The 22,266-nt window shown below is 40.0% G+C and overlaps 2 protein-coding genes across 21 annotated transcripts in view; one reads left to right on the plus strand and one right to left on the minus strand.

The window, feature by feature from the left end:
• Positions 1 to 22,266, plus strand: part of LOC137244546 (uncharacterized) — an 85,915-nt gene that overhangs the window by 27,514 nt on the left and 36,135 nt on the right. The window contains exon 3 of one of the 15 annotated variants that reach the window (XM_067773672.1): positions 3,443 to 3,457. The exons of the other annotated variants lie outside the window; for them this stretch is intronic. The gene's annotated coding sequence lies outside the window, so the exon portion shown is untranslated. Of the gene's footprint in view, positions 1 to 3,442; positions 3,458 to 22,266 lie in introns of those variants that run through there. 15 annotated transcript variants of the gene reach the window in all.
• LOC137244548 (uncharacterized) overlaps positions 1,156 to 22,266 on the minus strand; it is a 62,925-nt gene continuing 41,814 nt past the window's right edge. For 2 of the 6 annotated variants that reach the window (XM_067773680.1, XM_067773677.1), the window contains exons 2-4: positions 11,654 to 11,735; positions 2,809 to 3,534; positions 1,156 to 2,749 (exon numbers count right to left, since the gene is read on the minus strand). In XM_067773680.1, the coding sequence (XP_067629781.1) occupies positions 2,430 to 2,749; positions 2,809 to 3,166 (678 nt within the window). In that variant the 5' untranslated portion in view covers positions 3,167 to 3,534; positions 11,654 to 11,735 and the 3' untranslated portion in view covers positions 1,156 to 2,429. Of the gene's footprint in view, positions 2,750 to 2,808; positions 3,535 to 9,233; positions 9,627 to 11,653; positions 11,736 to 11,938; positions 12,043 to 22,266 lie in introns of those variants that run through there. The other 4 variants (XM_067773681.1, XM_067773679.1, XM_067773676.1 and 1 more) reach the window with 4 other exon arrangements.

The raw sequence follows: 22,266 nt of genomic DNA on the forward strand, positions 1-22,266 counted from the left end.
CAAAGACAAACGTCTGGACAAACATCCAAACATCCAAACATCTTAACATCCAAACTTTCCCATTTATAATATACTAGCCTTTACCCCTTCGGGGGAGCCTGAAATCCCTAGAGGGCGCGTCCCCAGGTGGCGGATAGGGGAATGCCTCCCAGATATGGGTGGTAGGAGAGAAATCAAATATCTCCCGCGGACCACACAGGCCGAAGGACACTTCGTTAATAAACCAAAGTACAAAAAAAAAAAAAAAAAAAAAAAAAAAAAATCCTGTCGCCTCCTTGGGAGCCGAGTAGCCGGCAGGTGGGCGTCTGCTCTCCATGTAAGGAGCGGCCTGCTTCGAGCAATCTGTGAACTCATCACTCGCTGATTGAAATTTAAATAATATTCTAGCATGGATCAAAACGATAACGGAAACTATTCTCCACGGGGTAACCAGCATTTGCGACACAATCCCTCTGCTTCGGCAGCTGGCACATCGGATGTGGAGGTGCCAAATTCACGCTTTAATATTAGGATGAATGAAACTGAAACGACCGACCAAGATCATATTCCTGAAAGTAACAAACATCACAGAATCGGCATGAAGCATAAAACACAAATATGTACATGGAATGTACGAACTCTCTATGAGAGTGGTAAGCTTGAACAGCTACGGAGGGAAATGCACCGATACAAAATAGACATATTAGCCATACAAGAGTGCAGATGGACAGGATATGGCCGAATAAATGACCAAGGACCCTGCAAAAACGCTCCACGTCATTTTACTAGTCATTTTACGGTCATTGTGACTTTCTGCAGCGGTTATATTCATAGTCATTTTTGCATGGCGTGATTAGGTTTTGTGACCAAATTTTCCGTTTCGTTCCTATTAATGTGATCGTGCATTCCGCTCCCACCTATAGGATGCGAGCATAGTACTGTGCTGCTCACACACGTCACAATGCTCGTCAAATGGCGGTCATTTTTCCGTCATTTCACTCTACATTTTCGAGTCGTTTGACAATCAATTTTACTGCGGTTTTACCATTTATATAACCGCCATATAACGTGAATTTTAACTGCAGATTTACTTTACCTGGAGCAGCCATATGCATAAAATATGAACCAAAAAAATTGAATTTTCAATATTTATTATTTTCAATATTATTATATATGTACATGAAATTGGAACTTATATTAATACAGTTCATATAAAAGAGAAGAACTTTAATAATAAATAAACTCGCTTAATTGGTTTTTGTTTTCCAATTGAAATCTCTTCTAAGCGTGCAAAAAAATAATATTAAGCTTTGGAAAAAACTCCAATTATTTGAATAATCTACAACTTAAAGCCTAGTAGAAATTCAGATCAAGAATATTCAAAGGTGTCGTGAAATCCGATTGCTGTCGTAATTGAAGAACTTAAAAATGCACGACTATTAATTGAGTCAGACTAATTATTGTTCTAAATCTAATCAATCAAGCAATAATTCTGCAACCCTTAGAAGGAGTATTGATTGGTTTCAAATTTAATTCCGACAGCAATCGTATCACGACATCCCTTATTATATATGCACATGAAATTGTAACTTAAATTAATACAGTTCATATAAAGAAAAGTAAGTATTTTAATAATAAATAAACTCGCTTAATTGGTTTTCGTTTTCCAATTGAAATCTTTTCCAAGCCAACAGAAAATAATTTTAAGCTTTGGAAAAAATTCAAATTATTTGAATCAATTTAAATCTACAACTTAAAGCTAATTAGAAATTCAGATTAGATTTCCTCTTTTTTTCAGATCAAGAATATTCAAAGGTGTCGTGGAATCCGATTGCTGTCGTAATTGAATTTGAAAGTAATAAAGTAAAGTAAAATATGAATTTAAAAATGTAGGACTAGTAATTGAGTCAGACTTATTATTGTTCTAAATCTAATCATTCCAGCAATAATTCTGCAACCCTTAGCAGAAGTATTGATTGGTTTCAAATCTAATACCAACAGCAATCGTACCACGACATACTTTATTATATATGTACATGAAATTGTAACTTAAATTAATACAGTTCATATAAAAAAGAAGTAAGTACTTTAATAATAACATAAACTCGCTTAATTGGTTGATATAAAAAAGAAATAAGTACTTTAATAACAACATAAAAAATATATTAATTGCTTTGAGCTATATTGTTGCAGCGTCGCCTAAGTGGCCAGCACTGTACGTAGCAAAATATTGTTATATTACATTATATTATATTCATAATAATTAAATGCTTGCAAAGCTTAAGCGTTTTTTGGTTTAAACTTACTATCAAAATAAAATTTTAATAAATTTCTCACTTCAAACGTCGCCGCAACAGCCTACACTAAACCAGTAAAAAAATGCATAATCCTTTTTTATGTTCAAACAAAAATTGTTTAAGCTCTCGCTGCGGCAGTCAAACGTTCTTTATCTATACTGCGCCGGCATCTTGTTGGTCAATCGCGCGCCGCAATAGCCATTGGTGGGAATTGACATTCATCATAAAGTAGCGAAGCGTAAGCACATTGCGTAAGCACATCCCTGACCTGTGTTGGCAAAAGATATGATGATACTGTCTTTGATAGTTAGTCGGAACAGCCACTGCTCGGCGAATTAGAGATGACCGTTGTGTCGTGGCAGCAGTAACAACAGTAGTTTCTGACTTTGCATCATCCGTACAGTGTGATGAATGCTTCTCTGCTTTTTCCAATTGCCTGGCCGCAGCAATTTTTGCTACTTGTAAAGCTAAAGCTGTAATGCAAATAAATAGATGGGTTAAAATGGTTTTCGTATGTTATTCAATAACTCACCGTCTAATGCCATCATCACAGCCTTCTTATCGATTTTGAATATGCTTACTGTTTCAGTATTCAGACCCAGTTCGTTTGGTGCAATATTTTCGATTTGATGTAACATTTTCAAGTCTCGTATATCATGAATATGTAAACTATCTGTTAGGCGCGTCCGATTCATTCGTATACTGTGTATATTTGAGCCGTAGACGCAATGGCAGATATTTTGATTCTTTTTGAAGTGTAGCATTTGTAAGCAGTTGGGTTCCCCTGCTGTCACCATCACCACTAGAGAGCTATTGAAGAAACGCTCGACCAAGATAATATACCTTGTCACAGTTATTGATGGAGAATATGCGAAAGTCATCTTTACCATCCAATACGGAAATTGAACTGTAGAGGAAGAAACAATTTATAAAATTTAATAAAATCAAAAATAATAGTTGTGCTAAAAAGGGGTAAAGTATTGTATGTTAAAGTATAGCAAAGTCTCAGCGGCTTTGTCCTGGTGAGTGAATGATAAATACCATAGATTGTTGCAGCAGATAACTTTAAATTTGGATTAGCGATAGACACCTCGTAGGTTTTGTGATGGCTGATGCGGTTTTCGCAGCTCTGTGTGTTTTACGTTTTACTTTTTTTTTTTTTGTAGGTAACGCCTCTGTTTACATCTATTGTGACTTTGGATTACGTATTTTGGGAAATCGTTCTCAAACTTTATCCGGCCCTGTAACTTAAAAATGTCTGCAAAACACGTTATTAAAATAAATATCTCCTTGCCAAAGATATGTATATGCATTACCGCATAAAATAAAATGATATCAGATATGAACAAAAAGCGTTTCGAAATATGAATCATAAATGATTATTCAAGAATAATCACATTTATGGTACATTTTTCTCCTGACGATACGTTAATTTTGGAACAGAAAATGCTTTTAAATTTGAACGTTTTTAATCATCCTGGGGTATGATATTTGAATATTTTTTGATCAAAATTTTCAAAAAATCCTGGCTGGGTATATATTACGATGCCCGTATGCCCGTAGTAACGCAGCAATCACGTTACGACTTTTGTAACACCCTTTGTTTTATTCTTGCTACGTTTGACAAAATCCGTTTTCAGAGCAACTATTTTATTCTTTATTTATACTGGTAAATAGTGCGCTCTGATTGTTTTCCAATTACAGTTTGCGAAATGTTTGAAGTAGAATTAATATCAGCTGGTCATAAGGATGTTATCCATGATATGGCATTCGATTATTATGGACGCCTTTTGGCAACTTGTTCTAGCGGCCAAACAGTAAAGTTTTTATGCAATTCAGCTTTAAAAACATGAATATAATTTGTGTAAAAGTCTAGTTGAGGGGTCGACGGTAGAAGTCTAGTTGAGGGGTCGACGGTAGTAGTCTAGTTGAGGGGTCGACTGCTAATACGCTTCCAAAAATATCAAGAGAGGTGTCAAACGACGCGTCTTGACATCAGTATTAATAATCCGAAGGCGGAAAATAAAAATTTGGTAATAGTCTAGTTGAGGGGTCGACTGCTAATACGCTACCAAAAATATCGAGAGAGGTGTCAAAAGACGCGTATTAATCTCGAGAATAATAATCCGATGGCGGAAAAGAATAATTTTATCTCTGTCCGGAGATATTTGCAGTTGAAGTTGGCGATTTTCATTTCATTTCATTTCATTTATTTATTACGGCAAAAAAGCCTAATTCATAAATTAAATTATATTACAATTTACTATCTTATTGCTAAGGTTTTACAATATTCATAAAGTTTTGCTTTAAAAGCCCCGATTTCATTACAACTTTTTATATCTATAGGCAGTTCATTGAAACTTTTTAGACCTTTATAAAAAATATTTTGCTGATCTATTTCAGTTCTGAATAAAGGCAGTTTGAAATTGTGTTTATTCCTTGTATTAATGTTATGTGTTTGCTTAACTAATACTACGTTTTTACTTAGATATTCAGGTACATTTTCACTTTTAATATTAAATATAAACTTCATAGCGTGAAAAAAAATCTTTTGCTTTACACTTAACCAGTTCAAACTTCTCAGCATATCAGCCGTACGAGTATCTCTAGGTTTTTTAAGAATAAATCTCATACATCTGTTTTGCATCTTTTGAAGTTTATCTATTTCTTTGTCTGACACAATGAATAGAATAGATGGGCAGTTTACAAAGTGCGGTTCTATAATGGACTTATATATAATTATTTTGTACTTTTTTTGAATATATTTGGATGTTCTCTGCATAACCCCAATTTTTTTCGCAACTTTCTGGACTGTGTAGTTTATATGTTCTTCAAACTTGAGTTTGTTATCAATTATAATTCCCAAATATTTTATACTGTCAACTTTTTGTATGCTTTCATCATTTATTTTTAAACCACTTATATCCTCATTAACGTTCCTCCTTGTTATTATCATAAATTTCGTTTTATTTATATTAAGTTTAAGCCTATTTCCGCACAACCATTTATACAGGTTATTCAGTTCATGTTGTATTTTAGAAAGTGCAGAATTAATATTATTCTCACTAATCATTATTAATGCATCATCAGCGAATAGTTTAATTTCACAACCTTCAATAGCGTTAACTATATCATTAATATAAATTAAGAACAGTATCGGTGCCAAAACTGAGCCTTGTGGTAACCCTATGGGTACTTCCAATTCATCAGACATCACGGTATTTATAACCGTTTTCTGTCTCCTCTGCTTCAAATAGCTGCGAAACCAGTCAAGTTCTATACCAGTTATACCAATACGTTCCATTTTTTTGATTAAGACCTCCCTATCCACTGTTTCAAAAGCTCGTTTGAGGTCTAGGAAGACTGAAACAACCACTTTTTTTTTATTTAACTCTTCTTTCCAGTCATGTATCACCAAATTAAGAGCTGTCTCACATGAATGTTTCTTTCTAAAGCCTGACTGCTGGTGGGCTAGTATATTATTATCTTCAAGGTATTTCGTTAACTGGTTCTTAACATAAGCTTCAAGTATTTTACAATCACTAGGCAGGGTGTTTATGGGTCTAAGTTCTTCAGGTTTTACTGTCTTTTTAACTTTTTCCACTGGTATCACCGTTGACGTTTTCCACTTTTCTGGTACAAGACCCTCTTCTAGGCTGTTATTGATTATTTGTGCGTAGAAATATCCTGTATACGATATACAGTCTTTAAGTACTCCATCAGATATAAGTTTTCTGCCGCCTATTTTATATTTGAACTCTTTCAGAATATTAATAACTTGATCTGTTTTTATTTTGGCAAACTTTAATCTAGAATTGACTTGTACATCACTTAGTGCTATACGGCAAGGTTCTATGATGTTATTAATTTCTATTACGCTATTTATAAAGAACCTATTTAGACTATTTGCCAGCTCAGTTTCATTTTCTACCATCATACCATCTATTATCGCCTTTTTAATCCCTTCGTTATCTCTCGTTAAGCAAACCGCTTGCTTAAGATGTTTCCACATTTCTCTGGCGTTATTTTCATTCATTTCGACTTTATTTTCCATATATTTAACTTTCTTTATTTTTACTAGCTTTTTGTAGATACGATTTATATTTTTATATTCGTTCCAATCACCTGTTTTTATCGCAAGCTTATAATTATTATATTTGCATTTATTCATTTGCGCCAGTTCTCTGTCGTACCATTTATTCATAAGCTTGATATGAACTTCTTTTTCATACGTTAAACTTTCCATAGCTTGCATTATTATGTTGTTCACTAATTCGACTTTCTCATCAATTAGTAGGTTTTCATTTATGTTGAAGTTACATGATCTCAGGATGCTTATTAAGATTTCACTATTATATTTATCCCAAGCTGTGATTTTCTTGGTCATTCTCATCTGGTATGATTTAGACGTTTTAATATTGAACATTATTGTTTCGTGATCTGAAATTTTGTATGCAGGCAAATTATTGCACTGTATTTCATCTGAATTTGAATATAATAAATCAATTTTAGATGCACTTGCATCTGTAATTCGAGTATTAAATTCTACTTTTTGGGTCATACCCATCACAGAAAATATCTCATTCAATTTTGTACTATATGTTGATATGTAGTTCATGTTTATATTAAAATCCCCGATTAGTATATTACATTTACTTCTTTCAAATTTATCGATTAATATTTCATTTAGGTACTCGATAAACGCTGCATCACTTGTGCTTGGTGAATGATACAGAACCCCTATTTGCCACTTTTTATCGACCTTTTTCAATTTTATTATAATGCACCATAAGTTCATATTGACACTAGCATTATAAATTACATTTATCTCCACTGTCCTGTGAACATACACTAGTACTCCTCCTGTATGCCTGCTGTGCGAGTCGCATCTAACCATATTATACGATGCTATTTCTAATTCGCTGTCTTCAACATCTTTCGTTGTACACGTTTCCGAACATAATATGATACTTGGTGTATGTACTTCAGCCAACACTTCCAGTTCACATTTGTTTGATACTATGCTGTTAATATTCAAGTATATGCACTTAAGTTCATTGTGTCTAGTCTGCAGTCTTTCTTTGTATCGAATTTTCTTCAGCGGTATCTCATTGAATTGTGGCGGGCTTATCAGTGCGTCGGGTGTTCGCTGCTAGTATCCTAGCCTTTGTTTTTTTGCATTCAAGTGCTTTAGGTAGACTGGGCACTGTCTGCTATTGCACGAGTGATTGACATCTAGTCCTAGATTTAACTTCTCATTTGCCTTTATGCAGTTTAGACACTTGTTTGCTGGTTGTTCATTACATTCAATGGTCTTATTCTTACCCAAGCATTTGGTACAAACTTCCTCGTTTTTGCATTCAGTCGCCTTGTTTTTGTATCCTCTGCATTTGAAACACGTTGTCACATCAACGCCATCGTAAACTTTGCACCTTTCCCATCCTACGTTGAGCTTATCCAATTTTAAAGCATTAGTAAACATTTCCTCGTCCACCTCCAATATTGCGTTGTAATAGTTTTTGTTGCTAGTTTTAACATTATATTGCTTAATAATTTTTATTTCACCCTGTTCTAGGCATTTGTTTTGCTTTCTTAGACACTCGATCAGGTCATCTCTATTCTTTTCAAACTGCATGCCTGTTATAAATAATTTTGGTTTATAGTCACGTGGTATCTTTATTTCATATTCATCACTTATTTTTTTATCCATAATTTGTTTAATCTTATTTCTTTCATCTTCATTAATACTATCGATCACCATAATACCATTATGGCCCGCTTTAATGTCTGTTATCTTTAGCTCGTTAGGGTTAATTTTATTATTTAGATCTTGCCTTGTTCTTTCACTAGTTTGTTTTGCCTTCGGTTTAACAATAATAGGAGCCCGTTTCTTAAGCTCTGGAACGGCCCTAGCTGTGTTTTTATTTTCACCCGTTCTTAGAATATTTGCATATATTTGTTGTGGTATCCCATCGTTTTTCTCCTTTACTATTGTTTTTATTTCACTACAAAATTTCTCATTATCCCTCCCCACTACTTCAGCTTGATTTTTTATTTTCTCTGCTATCTCCCGCACTTTCTTAATTTCAGCTGCATTTTTAATATACATTTCTTGATGCATTTTTAAGGTCGCCAAACGTTCATTGTATTTTTCCTCCATTGTTTTCATTAACGCCCGCATCTCTTTTTGGTTGGTTTTTAAAGCTTCTTCAAATTCGTTTTTGTATTCTTTTAAATAGCCACTGTTCCTATTAACACTCTCTTGCATGTCTCGCAATACCAGATCAATATTATGTATGTATGTAATACACTCTTCGCAAATAAAATTCACCATTGGATGTGTTCCTATTACAGTAGCTTTATAGCTATCCAAGCCGGAACATTTTGCTGCCGAGTGGTATACTTTCGCACACACACCCACACATCTAATTCCCGTCTCCCCGCGAATTGCAAGTTTGCACTTGTCACACTTAAGCCCCCATTACTGATACTTAGCATAGACTTGACTTGACTTGGCGTAAACTTGGCAACTTAGCCACGATTATACTCCACTTGGCGCATAAAATCTGGCATCATAATCAGCGTTGAAATTTATTTTTAAATAAATGTCAATTTGTATGACAAAATGTCAAAATGAAATGGAAACAAACAAATGGCATCTCAAAATGTAAACGTCACTTAGAACTTACATAGAGCATCAAAATTCAACAGACTTCTAAGTCAAGTTAAGTTTTGAGTAATCAGTAACATGCAATGTTCATTTAACAGAACTGTAAGTGACAGTTCGCAAGCCAAGTCAAGTCTATGCTAAGCATCAGTAATGGAGCCTTTATTTTTGCTTTCAGACATATTGCCTTTGCTATCGTTTTCACTATGCCGTTTTCGTTTTGTGTTAATTTGTAATTATATATGCATATGTATGCGTTTCTATTCGCTAGACTTGAGTCACTTTCTCACCGGTATAAAATTATTAAATATTTATATGGTATTTCACTAGGTTTTGAATCGTTATTGATATTAGATTTTGTTAAATTAAAAGTGAACTGATCTTCTTACAGAGTCTCTATCTCACATATTTGTCACTTTTAATTTTTTTTTTGTTGTATAGGGAGAATGTTTACAACAGTGCTTCGCGAAAATTTGTATGTGAATGGGAAGGTGGTTGTTGTTGTGTTTGTACCCACAAAAAAAATTGTCCATCACCGTGGCGGTAGCCACGGTTATACCACACACTTGGACTTGGCATGGCGTAGCCCAGGGTTATTTTTTATAAGCGCGGCCGAAGGCCGCCAACGCAGAAAGGTGTTCTGCGCAAAAATACTATGGATCCGACCCCCGGTTTCGGAGGTACCCGCGGGTCTTTTTTCGGTTTTTCGTTAATATCATTTGAACGCGTTAAAATTTTTATTTTCCGCCTTCGGATTATTAATACTGATGTCAATACGCGTCGGTTGACACCTCTCTCGATATTTTTGGTAGCGTATTAGCAGTCGACCCCTCAACTAGACTATTACCAAAAATTTTAACGCGTTCAAAAGATATTAACGAAATCCCGCCACGGTGATGGACAATTTTTTTGTGGGTACCAACACAACAACAACCACATGAAAATCGTCAACTTCAACTGCAAATATCTCCGGACATAGACAAAATTGTTCTTTTCCGCCTTAAGATTATTGTTTTCGAGATTATTACGCGTCTTTAGGGTTGGTACCGTAAACTGCACTACTACCATTGTACCGAATATGAAAAAGAAATAACGTAAATGCGCTGAAACAAAATTTACCAGGTGGTCAATCAATTTTTTCGAGGATAAAGGGTAAAAAAAATAACTCTTTTTCGGTATCTAATCTATGCGTAAATATGTCGGCGTCTCTTGATACCTCACTCTTGTGGCTCAACCCTACAAAAAATTTGGTCAAAAAACCTAATCACGCCCATGCAAATGTGACTATGAATATAACCTATGACCGTAAAATGACTAGTCAAATGACGTGGAATGACGAGAGCGTTTTTGCAGGGAAATGTCGATGAGTACCATAAACTGCACTACAATCCGAAAAAGTTCTTGTTGGGTAGTTCGTGCTAATTTGGTGACTTTGGTCTAGCAGGACGAGTGGCATCCAAGAATTTAGCAGCTGTTGTTAATTTTGTATTTACATGCTAACCAATCAGCTGTATTTATACGTATACGAGCAAATCCGCAAAAAAATATAACAAAATAAAATGGGTGAAACACGGACAGACACAAATACTTCGGAGAACTTCGAAACGAATGCAGAAATATTCTGTATACCTGATGCAGAAGAATTGGAATCATATTATGCTATGTTGGAGAAAGGCACAATGCCGGAATTGCTATGGTAATTTCCGGGATGCCATCCATTAGTTACGGAACCAACTGACACAACGGCCAAAGTTGAAACTACAACACCAGCTAATGCGGAAACAGAGTACGAGTACACTAAAATTAAATTATTAATAAGTGATCTACTTGTTTATATTTCCCTTTAGACCGGCAGCGAAAAACGACTTTGATTTTAGCGACGATGTGGCACAAACACAAATGCGTGTTAGAAATCAAAATACAACTCCGAAATCAACAAAAAAGAAGGCTAATTTCGCTGCCGTTATGGAAGTGTTAAAAAAGAAAAATGCAGAGTCTTCATGAAGTGTAGATCGTTAATATCATCAACTCTCTAAACGATTTTGATCGTAGCGTAGGAAGTCATGGTAAAAGTCTAGAACAGAAGTCGATTGCTAATACGCGTCCAAAAATATCGGGAGAGGTATCAAAAGTCGCATATTGACTCCGACAATAATCGGAGGACGGAAAAGAAAAATAGTATCTTTGCCCGGAAACTTTTGCAGTTGGAGTTGTCAATATTCATGTGGTTGTTGTAATGTTGTTGTGCACTGAAAAAATGTTTGCGCGCAATGAAAATTTTTCACGGATTTAATTTTGATACCACCATATTGGTGGACCGGCCGCGGTAATTTTTTATACGCTCGACCGAAGGCCGTCAACGCAAAACAGCGGTCAACGCAAAACAGCGGTTTTTCGTTAATATCTTTTGAACGACTCAAAATTTTCGTTTTTCCGTTTTCGGGTTGCTGAACCTGGCACCAAAACGCGTCTTTTGACACACCTCTCGATACTTTTGGCGGTGTATTAAGAGTGTCATGCTATATAGAATTACCAACGTTTCGGAGCAATGAACAGATTCTTCAATTTTTACAATATCCTGTAAATAATAATTTTGTATTAATACAAATAGTTTTAAAAGAAATCCTACGACAGAATAGTTGTCAGTTGCCTCATAAAAAATGGCTTTTCGTTGGAACTCTGGAAATAGCTTTTACAACAGTGGACTTACCGTGTCCAATCGTACCAATATGGATTGTTGCCGCCTGACGCGAAATTACCTCTGGCGATAATGGGGTCAAATTGTCGATATCCTGTAAATAATAGTTTTGTATTAACTCATTATATTAAAGCAATATATTTAATATAAATTATATAAAGCAATATAACATATTTAACGCAGCAAGTTTCGCTGCATCAGTAATGAAATGATGGTAGATTTCCCAGAAAATGGCTAAACAAAAAAAATGAATGAATGAATGTATAGCGATATGGGAAAATTTTTCCACGCACTTACCAAGGTATTAAGATCCTGATTTTGCAAGTTTTTATTAACACCTATTTGGTGTTTTCTTAGTTTTATAATTATTAAATTAAATACAAATAGACCCAGGCCTGTCTCTGCTCAAAATTTACTTGTCAATAAAAATGGCGGCTTCGCAGACTTTTTATCGTGCGCAGCTGACATATTTCACCATCTCTATGAATATAGTAGGTGCGAGAGAGCACGATACATTGTGGCAAAGCTAAAGTTGTCAACATGCTATTTCATTTGGAGAATTTTTCATTCCAAATCGTCCCCCTGTCAAAAATTCGTGTGGCTGTGTGCGTTTTTGGTCACACGATTTTTGCAGGGGAACAACGTTCCTATACTCGGGCCGAAATGAAGGAGAGAGTCACACCAGCGGCGTAGGTTTTTTAATAACAAGTACAATAGCGAAAAGTATTATTGAATGGGTGCCGATAAGCCCCAGAATTATTATACTTAAACTCCGCACTAGAGCAAGGAAACTCGTCATCATCAATGTTTATGGACCAACAGAAAGCCAAAATGACGAAATCAAAAACGAATTTTTCGATACGCTCAACAGCTGCGTAAATTCACACGTTAATCAAGGGGACATATGTGTTATTCTGGGCGACTTTAATGCTAAAGTTGGATCTGAAAATGATGGTCTAGATATATACATGGGTAAACACAGCCCTGGTACCCGGAATGACAATGGTAGTAGGCTTATAGAATTTTGTTGTGAAAACGGTCTGGTGATCGGTGGAAGCTTATTCCCACATAAATTAGTCCACAAAACAACATGGACGTCTCCGGATCAACGCACTAATAACCAAATTGATCACGTACTAATAAACAGCAGATGGAGGTCATCCTTGCTAGATGTGCGCGTTAAAAGAGGAGCAGATATTGGTAGCGATCACTACCTTGTAGCTGGTAGTTTCAGATTTAAGGTAGCCGCAGTACAGAAAAACCTTCAAAAAATTAGCAAGAAAATTGATATTGAGAAACTAAAGCATGAAGAATATCAAAATGCCTTTAATGCCGCAGTACGCGAACGTGTTGAACAGGTAAACATGAGTGGTAGTACAGGTGACAGGCTAGACTCCGTTAATAATATCTACCAAGAACTTGGTAGCAGTATCCTTGGACACAAAAACAAAGCAAAGAAAGTATGGCTAACAAATAATACGTGGACACTTATTGAACAGCGGCGGAAAATTAAAGAATCGCTTCTCAGACGGACGAACAACAATGACACGGAGGAAGCAAGGCAGTTATCCGCAAGGTATAAAGAAAAATGCAAGCAAATTAAGAAGTCTGATAGAAAAGACAAGAGGGAATGGGCTGACACATTAGCAAGTCGAGCTGAAACGGCAGCCAGATTAAATAATATGAGGGAACTCTATGAGATTAGTAGGGAACTCACCGGAAAATGCAGGAGTGGTCAAAAACCAGTAAAAGACTTAAACGGAAATCTTATTACTGAAAGCGAACAACAAATGAGTGTATGGGTGGAACACTTCAAGAAAGTATTAAATAATCCTGTAGGTGAAGCGACCTTAAATTCCAACACTATTGCTGCAAACTACAACAGCCAACCCCACTTCAATGGGGTAAACAGCGCGCCCCCTACGAAAAATGAAATAATTTCAGCAATCAAGTCCTTAAAAAAGGGCAAGGCCCCAGGAACTGATGACATATATGCTGAATACCTCATAGCAGATCCAGATACCGCAGCTGAAACCTTACTTCCAATCTTCCGTCAGGTATGGGAAGAAGAATCCTACCCTCGTCAGTGGAATGAAGGCATACTTGTAAAAGTCGCAAAAAAGGGAGATACCTCTGATTGTAACAACTACAGAGGTATCACCTTACTCTCGATTCCTAGAAAAGTGTTCTCCACGATCTTACTGTCCCGAATTCAAGAGGCGGTGTATGGAACTCTAAGAGAAAATCAGTTTCGCTTTAGACAAAACCGATCCTGTGTTGATCTAATAAATACCGTCCGAATCATTGTTGAACAATGCTGTGAATACAGAATCTCGACAGGAAATATATTTGGGAAATACTACGAAAACGAGGGATGCCCAATAAAATAATCAACATTATAAAGGCAATGTATGCCGAATTTAAGTGCCGGGTCAGTCACGATGGGCGCCTCTCAGAACCCTTCGAAATTAAAAGCGGGGTGCGACAGGGATGCATACTCTCGCCGCTATTGTTTATCTTGGCATTAGACGAGATTATGAGGAACGCAGAAAATGGTGGACACGGTGTACAGTGGACGCCTTTCACTCAGCTAGGGGATTTAGAATATGCAGACGATGTCTGTCTGCTAAGCCACAGAAGTACTGACCTTCAACACAATTTAGAAGCTGTCAACACACATGCAATGGAGGCCGGACTAAGCATCAATACAGCGAAAACCAAAGTCATAAGATGCGGCTATAGTATTTCATCAAGGCCATTGACGCTTACGGTTGACGAAAATGAAACCGAAGGTGTAGAGTCCGTTGTTTATCTTGGTAGTATTGTCTCAAATAAGAGCGGTGCAGATGAGGACGTTCAGTCTCGCATAAACAAAGCAAGAATGGTTTTTGGGCAACTGGCAAACGTGTGGAGGTCCAGCCAAATATCTTTAAAAACGAAGCTTCGACTGTTTAATTCGAATGTTAAATCAGTACTGTTTTATGCTTGCGAGACGTGGAAAAGCCCAACTTCAATTCAGAAACGTCTACAAGTTTTTATTAATAAATGTCTGCGCCGAATCCTGAAAATTCGATGGCCGGAAAGAATTTCAAATGACGACTTATGGTCTAGAACAAATCAACCTAAGGCTACCACAGAAATAACCAAGCGTAAATGGTCGTGGATTGGTCACACTCTCAGAAGACCTCCAGTAAATATAGCCAGACATTGCATGGAATCCACAAGGAAGCCGACGACCTGGTGCACCTGCGAAAACTTGGCGCAGAACTGTGGATAAAGAACTCGAAGACGCAGGATATACGTGGAATGACATCACAAGAATTGCACCTAACAGAATAAGATTTAAGTCGGTGGTCGAGGCCCTATGCTCCAATAGGAGTTGAGGAGGATGATGATGATGATGATGAGCCTTTACCCGCTGCCCCGTCCGCAAGGAGAAAATGAAATATATGGGCTATTCGCGTTAGCCTGCTTATCAAGTTATTTGTTTAAAAAAATGTGTCTGTCTAATGCATTTTATTTGCAAATAAAATAATGTGCTGATAACCTGATAGGATCCCCGAATGATCCCGAAGTTATCCAGAAAAAGCCACGAAATGACCCCGACGATATCGCGGACGGATCCCGAAAACCATCCAGAAATGCCCCGGAAGGGTCTCCAAAAGTTCCCGGAATAGTCCCAAAAAACCCGGAATGACGACGACACAATTCTAGACTTATCCAGAGAACCACACAGAAATGATCCCTGAAGGGTACAAAAATGGTCCCGAAATAGTCCCGGAAAAGTTCCGAAATGACCCTGACGGGCTCCCGTAAGGATCTCAAAAACCATCCAGAAAATATCCAGGAAGGGTTCCCAAATTATCCTGACATAGTCCAGAAAAATTTCCGAAATGACCCCGAGGGGATCCACGACGGATCGCGAAAACCATACACAAATGATCCCGGAAGGGTCCCAAAACTATCCCGAAAAAGTTACAAAAATATCTCGAGCTGACTCTTACAGAAATGACCTCGGAAGGGTCCCCAAATGATCCCAAAATGGTCCCGAAATGACCCTGATGGACCCGGCAAACCATCAAGAAATGATGCCGGAAGGGTCCCCAAATGATCCCGAAATAATACAGAAAAAGTCATGAAATGGCCCCTAAAAGGTTCCCAAATGATCCCGAAATAGTCCCGAAAAAGTTCCGAAATTGCTCCGATGGGTTCCCGTATAGATCCCGAAAACTATCCAGAAATGATGTCGGAAAGGTCCCCAAATGATCCCGTATTAGTCGAGAAAAAGTCCCGAAATTACCCCCACGGGATCCCGGACGGATCCCGAAAACCATTTAGAAATGATGCCGGAAGGTACCCCAAATGATCCCAGAATAGTCCCGAAATGACACCGACGGGATCCCGGACGGATCCCGAAAATGTCCAGAAATGATGCTGGAAATTATCCCACGGATCCCCAAAACCATATAGAAATGATGAAGGTACTCCAAATGATTCCGAAAAAGTCCTGAAATGACCCCGACGGGATCTCGGACGGATCCCGAAAACCATCCAGAAATGATGCTGAAAGGATCCCAAAAGAATGATGGTGGAAGGGACCCCAAATGATCCCGAAAAAGTCCCGAAATGACCCCGACGGGATCCCTGACGGATACCGAAAATAATCCAGAAATGATGCCGGAAGGTACCCCAAACGATCCCGAAATAATCCCGAAATGACCCCGTCGGGATCCCGGACGGATCCAGAAAACTATCCAGAAATGATGCCGGAAATGTCCTCAAATGATCTCCTAATATTCCCGAAATGACGCTGACGGGATCCCGGACGGATCCCGAAAACCATCCAGAAATGATGCCGAAAGGGTCCCCAAATGATCCCGTATTAGTCGCGAAAAAGTCCAGAAATGACCCCGAAGGGATCCCGGACGGATCTCGAAAACCATCGAGAAATGATGGTGGAAGAGACCCCAAACGATCCCGAAATAATCCCGAAATGATCCCGTCGGGATCCCGGACGGATCCAGAAAACCATCCAGAAATGATGCCGGAAATGTCCTCAAATGATCTCCTAATATTCCCGAAATGACCCTGATGGGATCCCGTACGGATCCCGAAAACCATCCAGAAATGATGCCGAAAGGGCCCCCAAATGATCCCGTATTAGTAGAGAAAAAGTCCCGAAATGACCCCGAAGGGATCCCGGACGGATCTCGAAAACCATCCAGAAATGATGGTGGAAGGGACCCCAAATGATCCCGAAATGGCCCCGACGGGATCCCGGACGGATCCCGAACACCATCCAGAAATGATTACGGAAGGGACCCAACAGGTCCCCGAAAAGTCCCGAAATGACCCCGACTAGATCCCGGACAGATCCAGAAAACTATCCAGAAATGATGACGGAAATGTCCTCAAATGATCTCCTAATATTCCCGAAATGACCCTGACGGGATCCCGGACGGATCCCGAAAACCATCCAGAATGATGCCGAAAGGGTCCCCAAATGATCCCGCATTAGTCGAGAAAAAGTCCCGAAATGACCCCAACTGGATCCCGGAAGGATGCAGAAAACTATCCAGAAATGATGCCGGAAATGTCCTGAAATGATCTCCTAATATTCCCGAAATGACCCTGACGGGATTCCGGACGGATCCCGAAAACCATCCAGAAATGATGGCGGAAGGTACCCCAAACGATCCCGAAATAATCCCGAAATGACCCCGTCGGGTTCCCGGACGGATCTAGAAAACTATCCAGAAATGATGCCGGAAAAGTCCTCAAATGATCTCCTAATATTCTCGAAATGACCCTGACGGGATCCCGGACGGATCCCGAAAACCATTCAGAAATGATGCCGAAAGGGTCCCCAAATGATCCCGTATTAGTCGAGAAAAAGTCCCGAAATGACCCCGACTGGATCCCGGACGGATCCAGAAAACTATCCAGAAATGATGCCGGAAATGTCCTCAAATGATCTCCTAATATTCCCGAAATGACCCTGACGGGATCCCGGACGGATCCCGAAAACCATCCAGAAATGATGCCGAAAGGGTCCCCAAATGATCCCGTATTAGTCGAGAAATGACCCCGAAGGGATCCCGGACGGATACCGAAAACCATCCAGAAATGATGCCGGAAGGTACCCCAAACGATCCCGAAATAATCCCGAAATGACCCCGTCGGGGTCCCGGACGGATCTAGAAAACTATCCAGAAATGATGCCGGAAATGTCCTCAAATGATCTCCTAATATTCCCGAAATGACCCTGACGGGATCCCGGACGGATCCCGAAAACCATCCAGAAATGATGCCGAAAGGGTCCCCAAATGATCCCGTATTAGTCGAGAAAAAGTCCCGAAATGACCCCGAAGGGATCCCGGACGGATCCCGAAAACCATCCAGAAATGATGGTGGAAGGGACCCCAAATGATCCCGAAATGGCCCCGACGGGATCCCGGACGGATCCCGAAAACCATCCAGAAATGATCCCGGAAGGCTTTCGATATGACCCTAACGGGATTACAAATAAGGTGAAGCTAATTATAAAACCATGTTAATAAGGAAGCAGGCGTGTTGGAGCGAATGAAGAGTTACATAGAAACATACAGGCTAATAAAAGCGTGCTAATAAAAACAATTGAAGGAGGGCGGATGGCGGGAGGAGAAGGAGAGGACCACTGATCGTTTTTCCAAAATTGTTTAGATCTCGATCTGTATGTGCCAGATACCAAAAACTATTGATTTTGGAGAAAATTTATATTGAGTTATAACAATTTATAGATTTTACACCAGGGGTTGGGAGAAGGGGGGAGGGGGGAACGGAGGGTGTCACTGCTCATTTTGTAAGCCCCCTACTTATTTGACCTATTGCGTTGTAATATTGGTGAAGGTCAGTAGAGGTAAAATTATAATGTGTAAAAATTATTAAAAAGTAATTGTTTGAAGGGGTCGTGGCATCCCCACCCCCCTTTCCATGCTCGAAAAAAATTTCGCTTGTAGACTGTTGTCTGTGTACCAAATTTCATCAAAATCCGTGTAGCCGTTCTGGCGTGATTCAGTCACAAAGACGAAAAAATACAATAGTTAAATTTTAACTGGGGGCGGGGACCTGCCCCCTTTTCAAAAAAATATAGCTAGTAGACCCTTCTAGACTATTGGCTATATGTCTGCAAAATTTCATCCACATCGGTCCAGCCGTTCTTGCGTGATTGAGTCACAAAGACAAACGTCTGGACAAACATCCAAACATCTTAACATCCAAACTTTCCCATTTATAATATAACTAGCCTTTACCCGCGGCCCCGTCCGCAAGGAGAAAATGAAATATGTGGGCTATTCACGTTAGCCTGCTTATAAAGTTATCTGTTTAAAATTTTTTTTCTGTCTAATGCATTTTATTTTTGTAATTGAGTAAAAAAAAGAACTTTATGAGCTGATAACCTGATAGGATCCCAAAATGATAACGAAATTATCCAGAAAAAGCCACGAAATGACCCCGACGCTTTCGCGGACGGATCCCGAAAACCATCCAGAAACGCCCCGGAAGTGTTTCCAAAAGTTCCCGAAGTAGTCCCAAAAAAACCCGAAATGACAACGACACGATTCTAGACTTATCCAGATAACCACACAGAAATGATGCCTGAAGGGTACCAAATTGATCCCGAAATAGTCCCGAAAAAGTTCCGAAATTACCCTGACGGGCTCCCGGACGGATCTCAGAAACCATCCAGAAAATATCCAGGAAGGGTCCCTAAATTATCCCGACTAACTCCAGAAAAAGTTCCGAAATGGCTCCGAGGGGATCCACGATGGATCGCGAAAACCATACAGAAATGATTCCGGAAGGATTCCAAAATGATCCCGAAATAGTCCGGAATTGACCCAGATGGGATCCCGCACAGATCCAGAAATGATCCCGGAAGGGTGCAAAAACTATCCCGGAAAAGTAACAAAAAATCCCGAAATGGCTCCTACGGCATCCCGGACGGATCCAGAAATGATCTCGGAAGGGTCCCCAAATGATCCCAAAATGGTCCAGAAATGACCCTGATGGTTCCGGCAAACCATCAAGAAATTATGCCGAAAGGGTCCCAAAATGATCCCGAAATAATACAGAAAAAGTCACGAAACGACCCCTAGAGGATCCCCAAATGATCCCGTATTAGCCCCGAAAAGGTCCCGAAATAACCCCGACGGGATCCCGGACAAATCCCGAAAACCATCCAGAAAATATGCCGGAAGGAATCCCAAATGATTCCGTAAAAGTCCCGCATTGATTCCGACGGGATCCCGAACGGATACCGAAAATCATCCAGAAGTGACGCCGGAAAGGTCCTCAAATGATCACCTAATAGTCCCGAAATTACCCTTAAGGGGTCATGGACGGATCCCATAAACCATCCAGAAATGATCCCGATATATTCCCGAAGAAGTCCCGAAATGACCCTGACGGGATCTCGAACGCACCCCTAAATGACCCTGACGGGATCCCGGACAGATCCCGAAATCCATCCAGAAATGATCTTGGGAGGGACCCCAAATGATCCAGAAAAAGTCCCGCAATGATTCCGAGGGGATCCTGATCGGATACCGATAACCATCCAGAAGTGATGCCGGAAAGGTCCTCAAATGATCACCTAATACCAAAATGACCCTGACGGCATCCCGGACTGATCCCAAAATCCATCCAGAAATGATCTTGGGAAGGTCCCAAAATTATCCCGAAATAGTCTCGGAAAAGTTCAGAAATTACCCTGACGGGTTCCCGGACGAATCCTGAAAGCCATCTCTAAATGATCCCGAAAAAGTCCCGAAATGACCCTGACTGGACCCCGACAGTATCCCGAAAACTATCCAGAAATGATGCCGGAAATGTCCTCAAATGATCACCTAATAGTTCCGAAAAGACCCTGACGGGATCCCGAACGGATCCCGACAACTATCTAGAAATGATGCCGAAAGGGCCCGCAAATGATCCCCTATTAGTCGAGAAAAAGTCCCGAAATGAATCCGACGGGATGCCGGACGAATCCCAAAAACCAGCCAGAAATGATGCCGGAAGGGACACCAAATGATCCCGAAAAAGTCCCGCAATAATTCCGACGGGATCCCGAGCGGATACCGAAAACCATCCAGAAGTGATGCCGAAAAGGTCCTCAAATGATCACCTAATAGTCCCAAAATGACCCTGACGGCATCCCGGACAGATCCCGAAATCCATCCAGAAATGATCTTGGGAGGGTCCCAAAATTATCCCGAAATAGTCTGGGAAAAGGCCAGAAATTACCCTGACGGATACCGGACGAATCCTGAAAACCAATCTTAAATGATGCCGAAAAAGTCCCGAAATGACCCTGATGGGACCCGGAAAGGATCCCGAAAACTAACCAGAAATGATGCCGGAAAGGTCCTCAAATGATCTCCCAATAGTTCCGAAAAGACCCTGACGGGATCCCGAACGGATCCCGACAACTATCCAGAAATGATACCGAAAGGGCCCGCAAATGATCCCATATTAGTCGAGAAAAAGTCCCGAAATGACCCCGACGGGATGCCGGACGAATCCCAAAAACCATCCAGAAATGATGCCGGAAGAGCCCCCAAATGATCCCGAAAAAGTCCCCAAATGACCCCGGCGGGATGCCGACGAATCCCAAAAACCATCCAGAAATGATGCCGGAAGAGCCCCCAAATGATCCCGAAAAAGTCCCCAAATGACCCCGAGGAGATCCCGCACGGATCCCGAAAACCATCCAGAAATGATTTTGGAAGGGACCCCAATGATCCCGAAAAAGTCCCGCAATTATTCCGACGGGAATCTGAACGGATACCGAAAACCATCCAGAAGTGATGCCGGAACGGTCCTCAAATGCTCACCTAATAGTCCCAAAATGACCCTGAGGGCATCCCGGACAAATCCCGAAATCCATCCAGAAATGATCTTGGGAAAGTCCCAAAATGATCCCGAAATAGTCTCGGAAAAGTCCAGAAATTACCGTGACGGGTTCCCGGACGAATCCTGAAAGCCATCCTTAAATGATCCCGAAAAAGCCCCGAAATGACCCCGACGGGATCCCGGACGAATCCCAAAAACCATCCAGAAATGATGCCGGTAGGTATCCCAAATGAACCCGAAATAATCCCGAAATGACCTCGTCGGCATCCCGGACGGATACCGAAAATTATCCAGAAATGATGCCGGAAAGGTCCACAAATGATCCCCTAATAGTCCCGAAATTACCCTGATGGGATCCCGGACGGATCCCGAAAACCATCCAGAAATGATGCCGGATGAGCCCCCAAATGATCCCGAAAAAGTCCCCAAATGACCCCGACGATATGCCGGACGGATCCCGAAAACCATCCAGAAATGATGCCGGAAGAGCCCCCAAATGATCCCGAAAAAGTCCCCAAATGACCCCGAGGAGATCCCGCACGGATCCCGAAAACCATCCAGAAATGATGCCGGAAGAGCCCCAAATGATCCCGAAAAAGTCCTCAAATGACCCCGACATACTCCAGAAAAGGTTCCGAAATGGCTCCGAGGGAATCAACGACGGATCGCGAAAACCATACAGAAATGATTCCGGAAGGATCCCAAAATGATCCCGAAATAGTCCGGAAATG

Source organism: Eurosta solidaginis, chromosome 3 (genome assembly GCF_040869045.1).
Source record: "Eurosta solidaginis isolate ZX-2024a chromosome 3, ASM4086904v1, whole genome shotgun sequence".
NCBI lineage: Eukaryota > Metazoa > Arthropoda > Insecta > Diptera > Tephritidae > Eurosta > Eurosta solidaginis.